The sequence below is a fragment of the Sus scrofa genome, chromosome 14, assembly GCF_054392235.1.
Source record: "Sus scrofa isolate SSC_HxYL_T2T_F1_AM1 chromosome 14, Sscrofa_HxYL_maternal_Yorkshire_Landrace_v2.0, whole genome shotgun sequence".
NCBI classification, from domain to species: Eukaryota; Metazoa; Chordata; class Mammalia; order Artiodactyla; family Suidae; genus Sus; species Sus scrofa.
The window spans coordinates 50,910,156-50,927,431 of NC_139396.1; the positions used below are offsets into that span (position 1 = coordinate 50,910,156).

General features: G+C 40.0%; 1 protein-coding gene and 1 long non-coding RNA gene across 28 annotated transcripts in view; one reads left to right on the forward strand and one right to left on the reverse strand.

Moving 5' to 3' along the window:
* LOC146396545 (uncharacterized) overlaps positions 1 to 17,276 on the reverse strand; it is a 179,840-nt gene that overhangs the window by 113,085 nt on the left and 49,479 nt on the right. The window lies entirely within an intron of this gene.
* MPHOSPH9 (M-phase phosphoprotein 9) overlaps positions 1 to 17,276 on the forward strand; it is a 64,965-nt gene that overhangs the window by 28,316 nt on the left and 19,373 nt on the right. For 12 of the 27 annotated variants that reach the window (XR_014827236.1, XR_014827235.1, XR_014827245.1 and 9 more), the window contains 5 exons: positions 829 to 954; positions 1,114 to 1,574; positions 2,164 to 2,319; positions 5,966 to 6,053; positions 8,463 to 8,678. Coding sequence is in view for 11 of the 27 variants with exons in the window: in XM_084996141.1 (XP_084852267.1) it covers positions 829 to 954; positions 1,114 to 1,574; positions 2,164 to 2,319; positions 5,966 to 6,053; positions 8,463 to 8,678 (1,047 nt within the window). In the remaining 16 variants the exon portion in view is untranslated. Of the gene's footprint in view, positions 1 to 828; positions 955 to 1,113; positions 1,575 to 2,163; positions 2,320 to 5,965; positions 6,058 to 8,462; positions 8,679 to 17,276 lie in introns of all 27 variants that reach the window. The other 15 variants (XR_014827239.1, XR_014827240.1, XR_002338917.2 and 12 more) reach the window with 3 other exon arrangements.

Genomic DNA, 17,276 nt, shown 5'->3' on the forward strand with positions numbered 1-17,276 from the left:
AGTTAGGATGGTATCTTTTTATTTTACTAATTTAAAAAGGGTCTATTTGGGAAGTTCCTGTTGTGGCTCAGTGGGTTAAGAACCTGACTAGGTCCTAAAAAAAAAAAAATTGTCGGAGTTCTCATCATGGCGCAGTGGAAACAAATCTGACTAGGATCCACGAGGTTTCAGGTTCAATCCCTTGCCTTGCTCAGTGGGGTAAGGATCTGGCGTTGCCATGAGCTGTGCTGTAAGGTCGCAGATGTGACTTGGATCTGGGGTTGCTGTGGCTGTGATGTAGGCCAGAAGCTGTAGCGCCAATTAGACCCCTAGCCTGGGAACCTCCATATGCCTCGGGTGCTGCCCTAAAATGCAAAAATTGTCTATTTTCATTGGGTAACTTCTTTCTTAACACTTTTTGTTGTCTGCCAACTCTTAAACATGATTATAGCTGTGGAACTTCACCTCTTGACACCTGTCCCTTTGAGTCATGGAAATTAATCTGGCTAGAGTTTTTCTTGTCCTGCTTCATTCATTCATTATGAGGTCTTTTCTTACCTCAAAACTTGGTTCTTATTTTGAGTAAAGAAATTATTCTTTGGAAGTTCTTAGGCTGATAAATGTGTTAGGTTCAAACTATCCCCTTAATATTTATTGTTAGAGAATATGAAAATTTTTTCACATAGTAGGTAAGACTTGCACTCTTTCCAAATCTTATAGCCTAGATTCTCAGTATTTAAAATTTTTCAAAAGTCTTCTTATGGTGCTGATCTTGATATCAGGAAAGTAAACTTTTTTCATCATTGATTTATTGATAATATTTAAATAATTTTGTTTCATATCTTTAAGTCTAATACTAGTAATGAGATGAAGCTACCATCACTGAAGGATATTTATCATAAAAAACAAAGGGAAAACAAGCAGTTACCTGAGAGGAATCTCACTTATGCTTCCAACCCAAATCATCCACCCGAGGTAAAGTTGTCAACACTCTGCTGAGTGAAAATGAAAGATGATTCATGATCTGACTCTCATCTTGAGCTTCCTTTTTCCTAGGAGATCTAAAGTCTACTCACTTAAAAATCAACCTGAGTACCAAGGGCGAGAGCTTACTGTTGTTGGTCTTATTTCTAGGTGCTGACTCTAGACCCAACGCTGCACATGAAACCAAATCAGCAGATTTCAGGGATTCAACCACATGGCTTTCTGAATACCCTTGATGACAGAATATCCTTTTCACCGGACTCTGTTCTAGAACCTAGTATGTCTAGTCACTCTGACATAGACTCGTTTTCACAAGCAAGTCATATCGCTTCTCAGTTGTCTGGATTCTCAAAATATCCTTCAAATACAAAACTTTCACCAGTGGACTCTTGGAAGAATCATGCTTTCCAAAATGAAAGTAGGACCAGTTCCACGTTTCCTTCAGTATATACTATTGGTAGTAATGACATCTCAGTCAACACTATAGATGAAGAAAACACTGCCCTGGTAACTTGCACCTCGGTCAGTCAGTCCCAGCTTCCAGGTACAGCCAACAGTGTCCCAGAATGCATTTCACTGACTTCCTTGGAAGACCCTGTGATATTATCTAAGTATGTATTTCAGTGAATGGCTTGCAATGTTAATAGATTTTCTATGATGTCTCCTTGAATGATGACAATTGTTTTAATTGATCTTAAATAAGGTATAAGAGGAGTTCCTGTCATGGCTTAGTGGTTAACGAATCCGATTAGGAACCATGAGGTTGCGGGTTCAATCCTTGGCCTTGCTCAGTGGGTTAAGGATCCGGCATTGCCGTGAGCTGTGGTGTAGGTTGCAGACGTGGTTTGGATCCCACGTTGCTGTGGCTCTAGTGTAGGCCGGTAGCAACAGCTCCAATTCGACCCCTAGCCTGGGAACCTCGATATGCCACAGAAGCGGCCCTAGAAGTGGCAAAAAAGACCAAAAAAAAAAAAAAAGTGTAAGAAATTTAACAGATAATATAACATTTATAAGGTAGAGTTTCTAAGAAATAATCCATTTCTTTTTTCCTCTTTGCTTTATTAGTTGTCAACTTTTATATTTTCTGTGGGTGTATGAAGGAAAAGCTGTGTTTTTGTTTATGAAAATAATTGTGTTCTTGGTTTTTCTTATTGAGGTAGGAGATGCTTTCTTAATCATTTTTTTTCCTCTCACCAACAGGATTAGGCAGAGTCTGAAGGAAAAGCATGCTCGACATATAGCAGATCTTCGAGCTTATTATGAATCAGAAATAAATATTTTGAAACAGAAATTGGAAGAAAAAGAAATTTCTGCTGTTGAAGATTGGAAGAAAACCAATCAAATTCTTATAGATAGGTAAAACTTACTATTTTTTTTTTTGGTCTCTTTTTGGGGGCCGTGTGTGCAGCATATACAAGTTCCCAGGCTAGGGGCTGAATCAGAGCTGTAGCTGCTGGCCTACATCACAGCCACAGCAACGCAGGATCCAAGCCGTGTCTGCATCCTATACCATATTCATGGCAATGCTGGATCTTTAACCCACTGAGCAAGGCAAGGGATCAAACCTGAGTCCTTATGAATACTAGTTGGGTTCATTAATGTTGAGCCAAGACAGGAACTCCTAAAACTTATAATTTAACTATAAAATTAGTGTTTTTCCAACTTGGTTATGTTTTTTTTTCCCCATAGTATAATGTATTGTGATGACAAAACACTGAGAACATGTATGTGCTTTAGATTTGAAAATTTTCACATAGAAACGTGTTTGCTTAAGTAATTATTTTTAAAGATGAGCCTGCCTCTACACTGATAACTGATGAGGACATTTGTTTCATCTGGGTAAGATATTGAGACAGTTGAGCAGATTTTGCTTATGTAAAGAACTGTTTGCTTATGTAAAGAACTGAGAGGATAAGTGCTCTGTACAGCTTCCCTAGTAAGTCTGTGACTGATGTTCTGGGGCAGTTCTCAACATTTTATTCATACCCAGGTATGCATAACTTTAACATAGATACTCATAAACTTCTGAAAACATTTATCTCATTCGGAAAAACCATAGACACACAAGGGATAATTTTCCACTATTTTTTGGGGAGGGGGCCGTGCCCATGGCATGTGGAAGTTCCTGGGCCAGGGATCGAACCCACTGCCACAATAGTGACCCAAGCTGATGCAGTGACAACACCGGATCCTTACCCTACTGTGTCGCAAGAGAACTCCATCTTTCCACTATTTTAGAGAGAGAGAATCATTTACAAAATTTGATGCTTTTACTAGTATTAGTAACAATGTACTTGTAACATACTTTACAAATGGAATTAATCAGATTGAAAACTGATTAGGTCCGGATGACAACAAAGAAGTCTTCTCTAGGGCAAAAAAGACAAAGCCCCTTGAGAAAGATTAGGAGGGAACTGAAATCTTCTAGTCCAGTTAACAGTTTGACTTGCAGAATTCTAGGGAAACTAGATTATATTCTAGTTAGCAGTTGCTGTGGTGGTTAACATGCTATCTTAATCCTAATCATTTCTGTAGCTTCCATTTTATGGTTGGTGGTGAGGATGGGGGAACAGTGGCAGAGAGAAGTAGTTTGAAAAAAGCCAAACGGTTTTCTTTTAGTACAAAAATAAAAGAATAGGTAGACTATCAACTATGGGAAGTTAGTTCTTGTTTTTGTTTTGTTCTTTGAGAAGATGCAGATGACCACAGGTACTTCCTGTTGGAAAAGAGAAATGTGAAAGAAGCCGACCAGTAGACCTTGTTGGACAAAGGTGCCAAAGAAGACACATAGTAATGTGGAGCCAAGTAAAACATTTTTATGTCTAGAAGCTGCTAGAGCACACAGAACAGTGAGAGGATGTAGGAGGGGCAAATTAGAAGTCAGGGTTTTAAAATAAGTGGTTGTGTTATGACAATAACAGCAGTCTAGGGCATTGCATTAAATGTACTGGTGGCATACAAATGAAGAGCAACACGTTACTTTTACTATCCCCAAAGGTATTGATTGGCCTACAGTATAAAACTGTTACAGAGGGCAGTAGAGAGAAAGTGAGTTCCCTGGTGGCCTAGTAGTTAAGGGCTTGGGGTTGTTACTGCTGTGGCATGGGTTTAATCCTTAGCCCAAGAACTTCTGTATGTGGAAACAAAAGTTTTTAAAAACTTTAAAAAATGGAGTTCCCTTTGTGGCTCAGCAGGTTAAGAATCTGACTAATACCTTGAGGATGTGGGTTCAATTCCTGGCCTTGCTCAGTGGGTTAAGGATCTGGCGTTGCTGCAAGCTATGGTATAGGTGCAGCCCTAAAGAAAAAAAAAAAAGCTTAAAATTGCAAATTGGAGAATCCCACTGCTACTGCAAATGGGCCATTTGATATTGTCACACACTGCAACTTGGTGGCTGAGATCTCTGGCATACCAGAGTCAGTGTGGTTATTAGAACAGAAAAATTACATACCAGCACTTGACTATTTTGTGATCTTTGTTTCAAGACCACTTTTATCAATATTACATTTCTGCAAGGCCTTAATGCATAGTGAATGGAGCAGGAACTCCGGGGTCAGGCTGTTGCCTGGCTTGGAATCCCTGTGTGACTCAGGAGGAACTTAACTTCTCTTTGTTTCCTTATCTTTAAAATGGGAATGAAAACAATCCTCACTGGCAGGATTGTGAGAATGAATGCAAAGTACTTAACATAGAGTGTTTAATCAGTGCCAAATAAACAGTAGCTTTTATTCACATTACATCTTAAACACTGAGTGAAAATGGTAACCAGATTCTTTTATGTATTTTGTTATTTTTAGGTTCTACAGTAATTAACTTTACAAAAAAACTCTTTAATTACTAGAATAATAACATTCATACTTTTTTTTTTTTTTTTTTTTTAAGAGCCGCACCTGTGGCACATGGAAATTCCCAGGCTGGGGGTCGATTTGGAGCCACAGCTGCTGGCCTACACACAGCCACAGCCACAGCAGTGCAGGATCCAAGCTCATGGTAGTGCTGGATCCTTAACCCACTGAGTGAGGCCAGGGATTGAACACGTATCCCATGGATACTAGTAGGGTTCATTACCACTGAGCCACAACAGGAAGTCCCATACTAATTTTAAACAGTACAGAAGGATTCAGAATGAAATCTTTCTACCCCATCTTCTATTTTCACATCCTAGACTTAATTTTTGCCGTCTTTCTAGAAATCATAATGCATATACATATATAGTTTTTTTTGTAAAAGAGATCATGCTATTTTATGCACTCTTCTATATCCTGCATATTTAATTTTTATTTTATAATGTGGTAAAATGATAAACTTCATCATTTTAACCATTTTTAAGTGTGCCATTCCCTGGCATTAAGTACATTCACATTGTTATGCTATACCATCACCACCATCCATTTCCAGACCTTTCGTTTTTATTTTCTATGGCTTATGTAAGTTCGCAGGCTAGGGGTAGAAATCAGAGCTATAGCTCCCAGCTATGCCACAGCCACAGCCACGCCAGATCTGCACCGCATCTGCAACCTGCACCGCAGCTTGTGGCAGCACTGGATCTTAACCCAATGAGCAAGTCAGGGATCGAACCCACATCCTCATGGACACTACGTTGGGTTCTTAACCCACTGAGCCACAACAGGAACTCCCAGAACTATTTTTGATCTTGCAAAGTGTCACTTGTACCCGTTTAACAACTACGCCTCATTACCCATTTCTCCAGCCCTGACAACTATCATTCTGTTTTCTGTCTCTATTAATTTGATTCTCTGGGTACCTTGTGTAAATGGAACCATACAGTATTTGTTCTTTTGTGACTGGTTCATTTCACCCAGCATAATGTCCTTGAGGTTTATCCTTAACCCACCGAGCAAGGCCAGGGATTGAACTCATATCCTCAATGAACACCACATTCCTAACCTGATGAGCCACATCAGGAACTCTGATTTTTATAATACTTTTAAGGGAAAGGATTTTATCTTCTTATTGTCTTGTTTCAATGTGTGGTTTTTAGATGTGGCCAGTTAGACAGTGCTCTGAACGAAGCTACTAGTCGTGTGAGAGCACTTGAAAATAAGAATAACTTACTGGAAAGAGAAGTGGTAAGTAAGTACTCTAATTTTTGTTGTCGTTCTAGTGACTTAATGTTAAAAAATCACACAAATGTTTTTATTTATTGAACTTAGAGACAAATAATTCTTTTTTTTTTTTTTTTTTTTTTTTAAAGGCCACACCTGAGGCATATGGAGGTTCCCAGGCTAGGGGTTTTAATCTGAGCTGTTGCCAGAGCCACAGCAATACCGGATCTGAGCCATGTCTGCGACCTACACCACAGCTCACAGCAATGCCAGATCCTTAACCCACCGATAGAGGCCAGGGATTGAACCTGAGTCCTCATGGATACCAGTTGGGTTCCTAACCGCTGAATTGCAGTGAAACTCCAGTTACTGAATTCTCATGGTTCCTAGTCAGATTTGTTTCTGCTGTGTCAAGGGGAACTCCTGAGACAAATAATTCTGTAAAAACATTGGTTATGGAGTTCCCATCGTGGCGCAGTGGTTAACGAATCCAACCAGGAACCATGAGGTTGCAGGTTTGATCCCTGGCTTTGCTCAGTGGGTTAAGGATCCGGAGTTGCTGTGAGCTGTGGTGTAGGTCTCAGACGAGGCTCGGATCCCCCGTTGCTGTGGCTCTGGCATAGGCCGGCAGCTACAGCTCCGATTCGACCCCTAGCCTGGGAACCTCCGTATGCCGCAGGTGCAGCCCTAGAAAAGACAAAAAGACAAAAAAAAAAAAAAAAAAAGAATGTTGTTGGAGTATATTTGATGTATACTGGTCTTAGTTTCCGGTGTCAAAAGTTACCCTTTTTAAAGTGGATTTTAGGATTTCTCTTGTGGCCTATGGCATAACCACACAGAGTTGTCACTGCTATAGTTATGGTTCCATCCCTGGCCCTAGAACTTCTGCATGCTGCAGATGTGGCCAAGCAATTAAAAAATAAAAAAATCAAGTGGTTTTTAGTATATTCACAAATTTATCCAATTAATCACCACAGTCCATTTTAGGACTTTTTCCACTCAGAAAGAAACCCCGAACCCCTAAGCTGTTAGCCCCTCATACACACCCTTCTCAGCACCACTACTCTACTTTTTGTTTCTTTTGGTTTGCCTATTCTGGACATTTGATGTAGATGGAGTCATACCATGTGTGGCCTTGTGTATCTGGCTTCTTTCACTTAGCATCATGTGTTTAAGGTTTATCTGTAATGTATCATGGATCAGTACTTCACTCTTTTTTATGGCTGAATGATATTCTATGGTATATGGATACACCACATTTTCTTTTTTTTTATTTTATGTTTTTTGTTTTTTAGGGCCACACCTGCAGCATATAGAGTTCCCAGGCTAAGCGCTGAATTGGAGCTACAGCTGCTGGCCTACGCCATAGACAGAGCTACACGGATCTGAGCCGAGTCTGCAACCTACACCACAGCTCACAGCAACGCCAGATCCCCGACCCACTGAACGAACCTGAATCCTCATGGATACTAGTTGGATTCATTCCTGATGTTTCACGACAGGAACTCCTGTTTGAACTATTTTCACCGTTTGGCTATTATAAATGATAGTGCAATAATAATAATAATAATAACTTAATATATACATTAATGATTTTTTAATGTATATTATCATATCAGATGTGTTTTGAATTGTTTATTTTCATTGTGAGAGAATAGGTTAACGAAAGCTTTTTTTTCATTAAATATTAATGTGGGACAACAAATTCCAACTGTGCTTTCAGAATCATTTCCCTAATAGGCATGGTTAGTCTTTCCTCCTTAAAATGATCTACAGGTGAGTCCTGGAATCAGGCTATCTCAGACAGTGGTTTTCTGTGTATTATTCTATAGGGTAATCCTTTCTGTTCTCCATCCCAACATATAACAAAATATCAAATTTGTTCATTTCCATTTATGTGTTTTCTTTTATGTATATATAGATACATAGATTTTTTTTTTTTTTTTTTTTTTTTTTTGTTCTGCCTATGGCATGTGGAAGTTCTGAGGCCAGGGTTTTGCAACCCAAGCCATAGCAGTGATAATGCTGGATTCTTAACCCACTGTGCCATCAGGGCACTCCTCTTTTATTTTATATATATATATATGTTTTTTTCTTTTTTTGTCTTTTTAGGGCTGCACCCACAGCATGTGGAGGTTCTCAGGCTAGGGATCGAATCAGAGCTGCAGCTGCTGGCCTTCGCCACACCACAGCAATGTTGGATCCCAGCTGTGTCTGCAACCTACATCGCAGTTTGTGGCAGAGCCGGATCTTTAACCCACTGAGCTAGGCCAGGGATCAAACCTACGTTCTCATGGATACTAGTTGGGTTTGTTACCGCTGAGCCACAATGGGAACCCCTTATTTTATATTTTAATGTCCACAGTTTATTAGCTACTTTTGAGATGTATGGGGTGTTTTTGAACAGTGTATTATCCTGTCTTTGTTTTGTAGAGTGATTTCAGAGAACGATTCAATGCAGCCAGCAGTGCCTCCAAAATTTTGCAGGAACGGATTGAAGAAATGAGAACAAGTAATAAAGAAAAAGACAATACCATCATTCGACTGAAATCTAGACTTCAAGATTTAGAAGAGGCATTTGAGAATGCTTACAAACTCTCAGATGATAAAGAAGCAAGACTAAAACAAGAAAACAAAATGTTTCAAGATGTAAGTGATAAGTAATGGTAACTCACTGATGTGGTTGGCTAAAAGTAATTTCAGTTATGGTACCCTTAACAAGCTACTATGACTTTTTCCATGTTTATTTTCATTTTGCGTAACTTTGCTATAGCTGCGAGTGTACATACAACCTTCTGAACAAGTTAGTTGGGTGTTACCTTGAAGCAGGAAGTCAGGGCTTTCAGATCAATGGTGTCATTCCCTCGCCTTTCTGTCTCTAGCAGGTCAGCTTTTGATCTATCTTAAATCAACATCTGTGTGTCTGACAGGTAAAATGAACCAGATTTAGAATAGACTTGATAAAATTTTTCACTTTGATTTCATTTCACTTAAAATTTAGATTTGTATAACATTGAAACTGGATAAGGTTTCAGGTAGATTTTTTTTTTTTCTTTTCCTTTTTAGGGCTGTACCTGAGGCATATGGAAGTTCCCAGGGGGTCAGATCAGAGCTACAGCTGTTGGCCTACATCACAGCCACAGCAACTTGGGATTCATGCTGCTTCTATGAACTATACCACAGCTCATAGCAACACTGGATCCCCGACTGTGGTTTGTTTGTTTGTTTTAATGGTTGTATTTTGGCTGTTGAAATTTTCTTTCTAGTAGCTTTAGATTTAATTCTTTTTTTTTTTTCTTTTTTAAGGCCTGTGGCATGTGAGAGTTCCTGCGCTTGGGGTTGAATTGGAGCTGCAGTGTAGGCCTGCCACACAGCCACAGCATTGCTGGATTTGAGATGTATCTGTGACCTATGCCACGTCTTGTGGCAACGCTTGATCCTTAACCCTCTGAGTAGGATCAGAGCTTGAACCTGAATCCTTGCAGATGCTATGTCAGTCTCAACCTAGGTGAGCCACAGTGGGAATTCCTAGATTTGATTCTTGCTGCTTTGTTTTTAAAATATATTTTCAGGAGTTCCCGTCGTGGTGCAGTGATAAACGAATCCGACTAGGAACCATGAGGTTTCGGGTTCGGTCCCTGCCCTTGCTCAGTGGGTTAACAATCCGGCGTTGCCATGAGCTGTGGTGTAGGTGGCAGATGTGGCTTGGATCCCGCGTTGCTGTGGCTCTGGTGTAGGCCGGTGGCTACAGCTCCAATTCGACCCCTAGCCTGGGAACCTCCATATGCCGCGAGAGCGGCCCAAGAAATAGCAAAAATATATATATATATATATATATATATTTTTTTTTTTTTTTCAGAGTGCCCTGGTGGCCTAGCAGTTTAGGATTTGACATTGTCACTACTGTGGCTCAGGTTTGAGCCCTGGCTCAGGAACTTCTGCATGCCACACGTGTGGCAAAAAAAAAAAATTTATTTTCTTGAAGTATAATGCATATAAATGATTTAAATCTTGAATGAGAAACAGTAGTCTTCTCCACCTCTCCCTACCTTGGAGTCCTCTACCATAGCAGCCATTATTTTCAGCTCTTTAAGCTGTTTGTTCTAAAGTTTGGCTTCGTGTTTCTAATAGTAAACTTATATTGCCCTTTCTTTCTCTGTCGGTTTCAGACATTCTGTATTGACTTCCTCCTGTGTACAGTCACAGTTTAGCTTTCTTAAGCCATTTATTCCCCAAAAATACACCTCTCTCCCTCCTTCCAATGTGATTAGTGTATTAAACTGATTCTAAGAAGCTTATTCTTTTATATTCAAACAACTCTGAAATTCCTTTTTTTTGTCTTTTTGTCTTTTCTAGGGCCGCGCCCTTGGCATGTGGAGGTTCCCAGGCTAGGGGTCCAATCGGAGCTGTAGCCGCCAGCCTATGCCCGAGCCACAGCAACTCGGGATCCGAGCCATGTCTGCAACCTACACCACAGCTCACAGCAACGCTGGATCCTTAACCCACTGAGCGAGGCCAGGGATTGAACCTGCAACCTCATGGTTCCTAGTTGGATTTGTTAACCACTGTGCCACGACAGGAACTGAAATTCTTTTTTTTTTTAAATGTTTATTTATTTATTTACTTTTGCTTTTTAGGGTTGCACGCATGGTGTATGGATGCTCCCAGGCTAGGGGGTGGAGTTGGAGCTGTAGCTCTCAGCCGACACCACAGCTCATATCAATGCCAGATCCCTGACCCACTGAACAAGGCCAGGGATTGAACCCTCATCGTTATGGATACTAGACGGATTCGTTTCCACTGTGCCACAACCGGAACTCCAAACAACTCTGAAATTGAAATGAATCTTTACACTATAGTATCATATTTTAATTGGCATCATTTTTTTCCTCTTAGTATTTTACTAAATGGCATTAAATAAAATAGTATGATTTCTAGTTAGTGGTGTCTTAGGTTTTAAATATGATATAATTTATAGATTAATCAGAAATTAGTATTTCTTGGAGTTCCCGCTGTGGTTCATCTAATTGGTAGTATCTTGGGAGTGCTGGAACGCAGGTTCAATCCCTGGCCTGGCACAATGGATTAAGGATCCAGCATTGCCACAGCTGCAGCTTAGATCTGATCTCTGGCCCAGGAATTCCATATGCCACAGGGTGGCCAAAAATTAAAAAAAAAAGGGATTCAGTATTTCTTATGTCTATGCAAATATTTTTCAGCACTAAGCTGCAGTGTTTAGTGACTGTATTTACTTTCTTTTACAACTTTTATTTTTCTTCAGCTTAATAATTTCCTTGTCTTTTTATCTGCTTATTTTTTTTTTTACCTGCATAGCACTTGACTCTATCCCACCTCCCCAGTCCCCTTGCTTCACTCTGAACTAATTGCCCTTGAGATCTGATACTCAGATTTCTAGGACTTGCCTTTGTCATCATCCTGGAAATTATCTTTGCTTCTTTCCTTTATTGAATCTGTCATTTTGTGTGGATTCTAGATCATCTTTCCTAGTTTAACTTTGTTTTGCTAGAGTGTATCTCCTGAGAAAAAGAAAGCATGAGAGACAAGTGTTAAGGCCTTCCATATCTGAAAACTTTTATGCCGTCACACTTTACTTAAAAAAATTTTTTTTTTATTTTTTAGAACAGTTAGATGTACAGAAAAATTGAGATAGTAGTGTTCCTTTATATCCCACATCATTTCCCCTCTTATTAACATCTTGCTTTAGTATGGTACCTTGGCCCCAATTAATGAACCAATATTGATACATTGTTATTATTAAGTAAATGCTATAGTTTATTCAGATTTCCTTTTTTTCCCACTAATATTCTTTTTTTTTTTTTTTTTTTTTTTTTTTTTTGGTCTTTTTGTCTTTTTGCTATTTCTTTGGGCCGCTCCCTCAGCATATGGAGGTTCCCAGACTAGGAGTCTAATTGGAGCTGTAGCCACCGGCCTACGCCAGAGCCACAGCAACGCGGGATCCGAGCCGCGTCTGCAACCTACACCACAGCTCACGACAACGCCAGATCCTTAACCCACTGAGCAAGGGCAGGGACCGAACCCACAACCTCATGGTTCCTAGTCGAATTCGTTAACCACTGCACCACGACGGGAACTCCTCCCACTAATATTCTTTTTCTGCTCCAGGACTCCCTCCAGGAGACCACACTGCATTTAGCTGACATGTCTCCTTAGGCTCTTCTTGGCTGTGACAGTTTCTCAGATTTTCTTTGGTTTTCATGATCTTGACAGTTTTGAGAATGACTGGGCAGGTATTTTGTAGGATGTCCCTTGGGATTTGTCTGATATTTCTCTCATGATTAGATTGGGGTTATTAGGAGGAAAATCACAGAGGTAAAGTACAATTTTTGGAATGTCATATCAGCAAGCCTTACATTTTCTATTCCTTTACAATCATTTTAGTAAAGTTTTAGGAGGGAGTGCATATGAACACTGTGTTGAGTGTGCCATATTTGATTAGAACTTGACATGGTTTGGTTATTACTGTTCTTATTCATATGCATCATTAGTATAATTTTAGTTTGTGTGATTACATGAACTCCTGGTTTTTAAAACTTCTTGTACCTTTTCCTTTACATAATAACAGACTTATAGAAAGTTGCAAAAATCATGTAAAGAATTTCCGTATACCATCACCTAGATTCTGAATGTTAGCATTTTACAATATTTGCTTTATCATTCTGTCTGTATATAGTTAAAAGATTTTTTTCTAGGAGTTCCCATCTTGGCTTAGTGGGTTAAGAAACCCACTGAGTATCGTGAGGATATGGGTTCGATCCCTGGCCTCACTCAGTGGGTTAAGGATCTGGCATTGCTGTGGCTGTGGTGCAGGCCAGCAGCTGCAGCTCCATTTCGACCCCCAGCCCAGGAACTTCCATATGCTGCAGGTGTATCCCTAAAAAATAAACGTTTTTTTTTTTTTTTTTTTTTGCCTTTTTTTAGGGCTGCATCCACAGCATATGGAGGTTCCCAGGCTAGGAGTCGAATCAGAGCTATAGCTGCTGGCCTACATCGTAGCCACAGCAACGTAGGATTCAAGCCACATCTGCAGCCTATACCACAGCCCACAGCAACACTGGATCCCTAACCTACTGACTGAGGCCAGGGAGTGAACCCACAACTTCATGGTTCCTAGTCAGATTCATTTCCTCTGCGCCATGATGGAAACTCCAAGATTTTTTTCCTAAACTATTTGAGAGTAAGTTGGAGATATAATGTATCTTTATCTTCTAAGTATTTCAAGGTATATTTCTTAAAAACAAGGACAGTCTTTTATATAACTGCAGCAAAATTAGAAAATTAACATTAATATCATTATTTAATTTACATACCATTAAATTTTTGCAAATTATACTACAGATGTTCCTAAATAGCAAAAGAAACTTTCATTTCCCTTGTTCAGTATCTGATCCTGGGTACATTTTTTTCCTGTCTTTTTATCTTTTTAGCGCCACACCCACAGCATATGGAGTTTCCCAAGCTAGGGGTCTAATCAGAGCTGTAGCTGTCAACCTACACCACAGCTCACAGCAACGCTGGATCCTTAACCCACTGAGGGAGGCCAGAGATCAAACCTGCAACCTCATGGTTCCTAGTTGGATTTGTTTCTGCTGCGCCACGACAGGAAGTCCTCATCCTGGTTACATGTTGATTGAGGTGTCATATCTCTTTTATCTCCTTTAATCTGGAGCAGTTCCTTTGTCTTTTAGAACCATAAAACTCTTTGAAGATTATAGACTAATTATTTTATAGAACTATGCTTTCTAACATGGAAGTCACTAGCCACATATGAGCATTTAAATTTACATCAATTGTAACTAAATAAAATAAAAATTCAGTTTCTCAGTAGCATTAGGATCATTTCAGGTGCTCAGTAGTCACATGTGGGTTGGGTACTGCAGAGGGAGACACTTCCATCATTGCAGAGAGGTCTCTTGGATGGCACGCTGAGGAATGGTCCTCAGTTTGGGTGTGTATTTCCTCACTGTTAGATTCAGTTTGTCAAGATGCATAGGAGCCTTTCAGCATTTCTGGTTAGTCGAGACATGGTAACTTTGGGGTATTAACTCCAATCACTTGGGTAAGGTGGGGTTTGCCAGGGGTCTCTGCTGTAAAGTTATATAGTGCCCCTCCCCCATTGGAATTAATAAGTAACTTATGAGGGGATAATTTCAGACTAAAATCATGTCTTTCAATCACCTTTTTCTGATCAAACTTTTTTTTCTTTTTTGTCTTTTTAGGGTTGCACCCACGACGTATGGAGGTTCTCAGGCGAGGAGTCTAATCGGAGCTACAGCTTCCGGCCTACCATAGCCACAGCATCGCTAGATCTGAGCCATGTCTGTGACCTACACCACAGCTCATGGCAACACCGGATCCTTAACTCACTGAGTAAGGCTAGGGATCAAACCCAAATCCTCATGGATACTAGTTGGGTTTGTTAACGCTGAGCCACGACAGGAACTCCTCTGATGAAACTTTTAACCGCTATCTGCAATATGCCTCGATGAGTCTTGCCTGAAACCAGTAATTACTGAGGTGGTTGCCAAATGGTGTTTTTCCTTTTTTTTTTTTTTCTTTTTTTTCCTAGGACCACACCCTTGGCATATGGAGGTTCCCAGGCTAGGGGTCTAATCAGAGCTGTAGCCGCCAGCCTATACCACAGCCACAGCAACTCGGGCTCTGAGCCACATCTGTGACCTACACCACAGTTCACGGCAATCCCGGATCGTTAACCCACTGAGCGGGGCCAGGGATCGAACCTGAAACCTCATGGTTCCTAGTTGGATTCGTTAACCACTGAGCCACGGCGGGAACTCCTCTTTCATTTTTTTAAATTTATTATTTATTTATTTATTTATTTATTTATTTTTTAGGGCCATACCTGTGACATATATAAGTTCCCAGGCTAGGCTTTGAATTGGAGCTGCAGCTGCTGGCCTATGCCACAGCTCACAGCCACCACGCTGGATCCTTAACCCACCGTGCGAGGCCAGGTATTGAACCCACATCCTCATGGATATGAGTTGGGTTCGTTACCTCAGAGCCACAATGGGAACTCCAAATGGTGTTTTTTCTAATTCTATGATTCCTTCTACACTTTCCTGCAAGGAGAAGTTCTCCTTTCTCCTTTAATTATGCATATCAGTGTGAATGCATGGATTCTTATTTTATTCAATGAGCTACTCTTTTTTTTTTTTTAACTATGGTAATTATTTTGGTGCTTTGTCTTAGTTTTGGCTGGAGGGATACATGTGAAGCTAACTTGTGTGGCTTTTTTTTTTTTTTTTTTTTTTTAGTCTTTTTGCTATTTCTTGGGCCGCTCCCTCGGCATATGGAGGTTCCCAGGCTAGGGGTCCAATTGGAGCTGTAGCCACCGGCCTACGCCAGAGCCTTGTGTGGCCTTTTGACATGTTCCTCTGAGCACACCCAGACTTCCTGCCACTGCAAGACTTTTCAGGCCCAAATAGTACTTTTATAGTTCATTCCTAAATCAGTCATTTTTTCTGAAGAGCCCTGTTTCCTTTAAGTGCTATTTAGAAACTTAAGATCTAGAGATGTTCATTGCTTCTGGGATGTCATTGTTTTTAATCAAAAACCCACCACAATTATGTTTGAGTAGCAATAGAGCAGCAAAGAAAAAAAAAAAGCAAAGGATAGGTAGAATGTGGTTTTCAGCTGAAATCATATGAATATTGCCAGTGATAACACTGACTTTCTTTGCATTTATCATGTCAAATATTTTAAGCATTCAGAAAGGTATGTAGAGTAATATCTTGAATACCCCATACATTGGCCATCTGTAGATACGGTGGAAACACCCTCTTCTCTTTCTCTCCCATCCTAGAGGTACCTGCTGTGCTCATTACACTCTTGGTTATCCCCATGCACTTCCTTTTACTTTTAATACACTTGCATGTGTCTATAAACAATATATAGTAATGTTTTGTATGTTCCTGAACTATGCACTATTATATATGCACTGTATCCTTCTGGAACCTGCTTTCTCCTCTCAACATTGTTTCTAAGATTTACCATGTTGATACGTGTAGCTTTTATTCACTTTTATTTAAACATTTGAAATATTTCTGGTATACACAGGAGTATAGAGAATAATATAACAAATACATGAGGACCCACCACCCATCTTGATAATTAATACTTGATAATAAATACTGCAGATACCATTGAAGACTCCATATACCTTTTCTGGTCACCTCTGCCTTCCTAGAAGTGTGAATGGTGTGAATGTCATTCCCATGTCTGTTGTTATATTATTATGTGTATGGTTGCTTGTTTGGCCTATCTTAAAGCTATTCATAAATGCTGTCATGCTGTATTTACTATCCTGAAATTGTTTGCATTTGTGAGACTTATCCAAACTGATACACACAGCACTAATTCATTTGTTTTCATTCCTGTGTAGTATTGCACTGTGTAATCTTCCACAGTTTATTTATCAGTTTTCTTGCTGCCAGTTTCTGTTGCTGTTATGAGCAGCATTGCCATGACCATTCACATAACATGTCTCCTGTGCAAATGTATGCCAGTACCTCTAGGGTATTGTTGCAGTTACTAGAGCTGCAAAACAAATGACCCCTAAACTGGACATATTCTGCTCCTGGACTTAAGTGGTCTAGGAAGTTAGGACTGGGCATAACAGGGGCAGCTTATCTGGACCCTGCATTATCCAGGACCTCCACTGGAAATTCAGAAGCTGGGGGCCTATGATGAAGCAGTTCCTAAGGCTGAGGCTGCAGTTCCTTCCATGTGGCCTTTTTTAAGCTTCTTTGCAGCACGATGGCTGAGTACTAAGGACAAATGTCCTAAAAGAGCCTCCTAACAGCCACAGTGCCTTTTATGAGTAGCCTTGGAAACCATGCAGCATCACTTGTGTCGCATTCTGTTTGTTAAGCAGTCGCAAAGTCCTGCCCAGGTTCCAGAGAAGAGGAAATAGACACCAGCTCTTGGTGGTGTGTAACAAGATTCTAGAAGAGCTCATGTGAACAAAAATATTGCTGTGACCATTTGGGAATAGTGCTGTTGTCACACAGAGCATATGCTAATAAGAGCAGTGACTAGGACATAGATTAGAAGCACTGTCTTCATCATTAGATAACTGCTGGATGTGTCTCTGGAATGGTTATTTTTCACCAGCAATGTATGAGAATTTTTATTTTTCTAGATTATTTCCAGTGTTTGGTTTTGTCAAACCTCTTTGCCAATCTG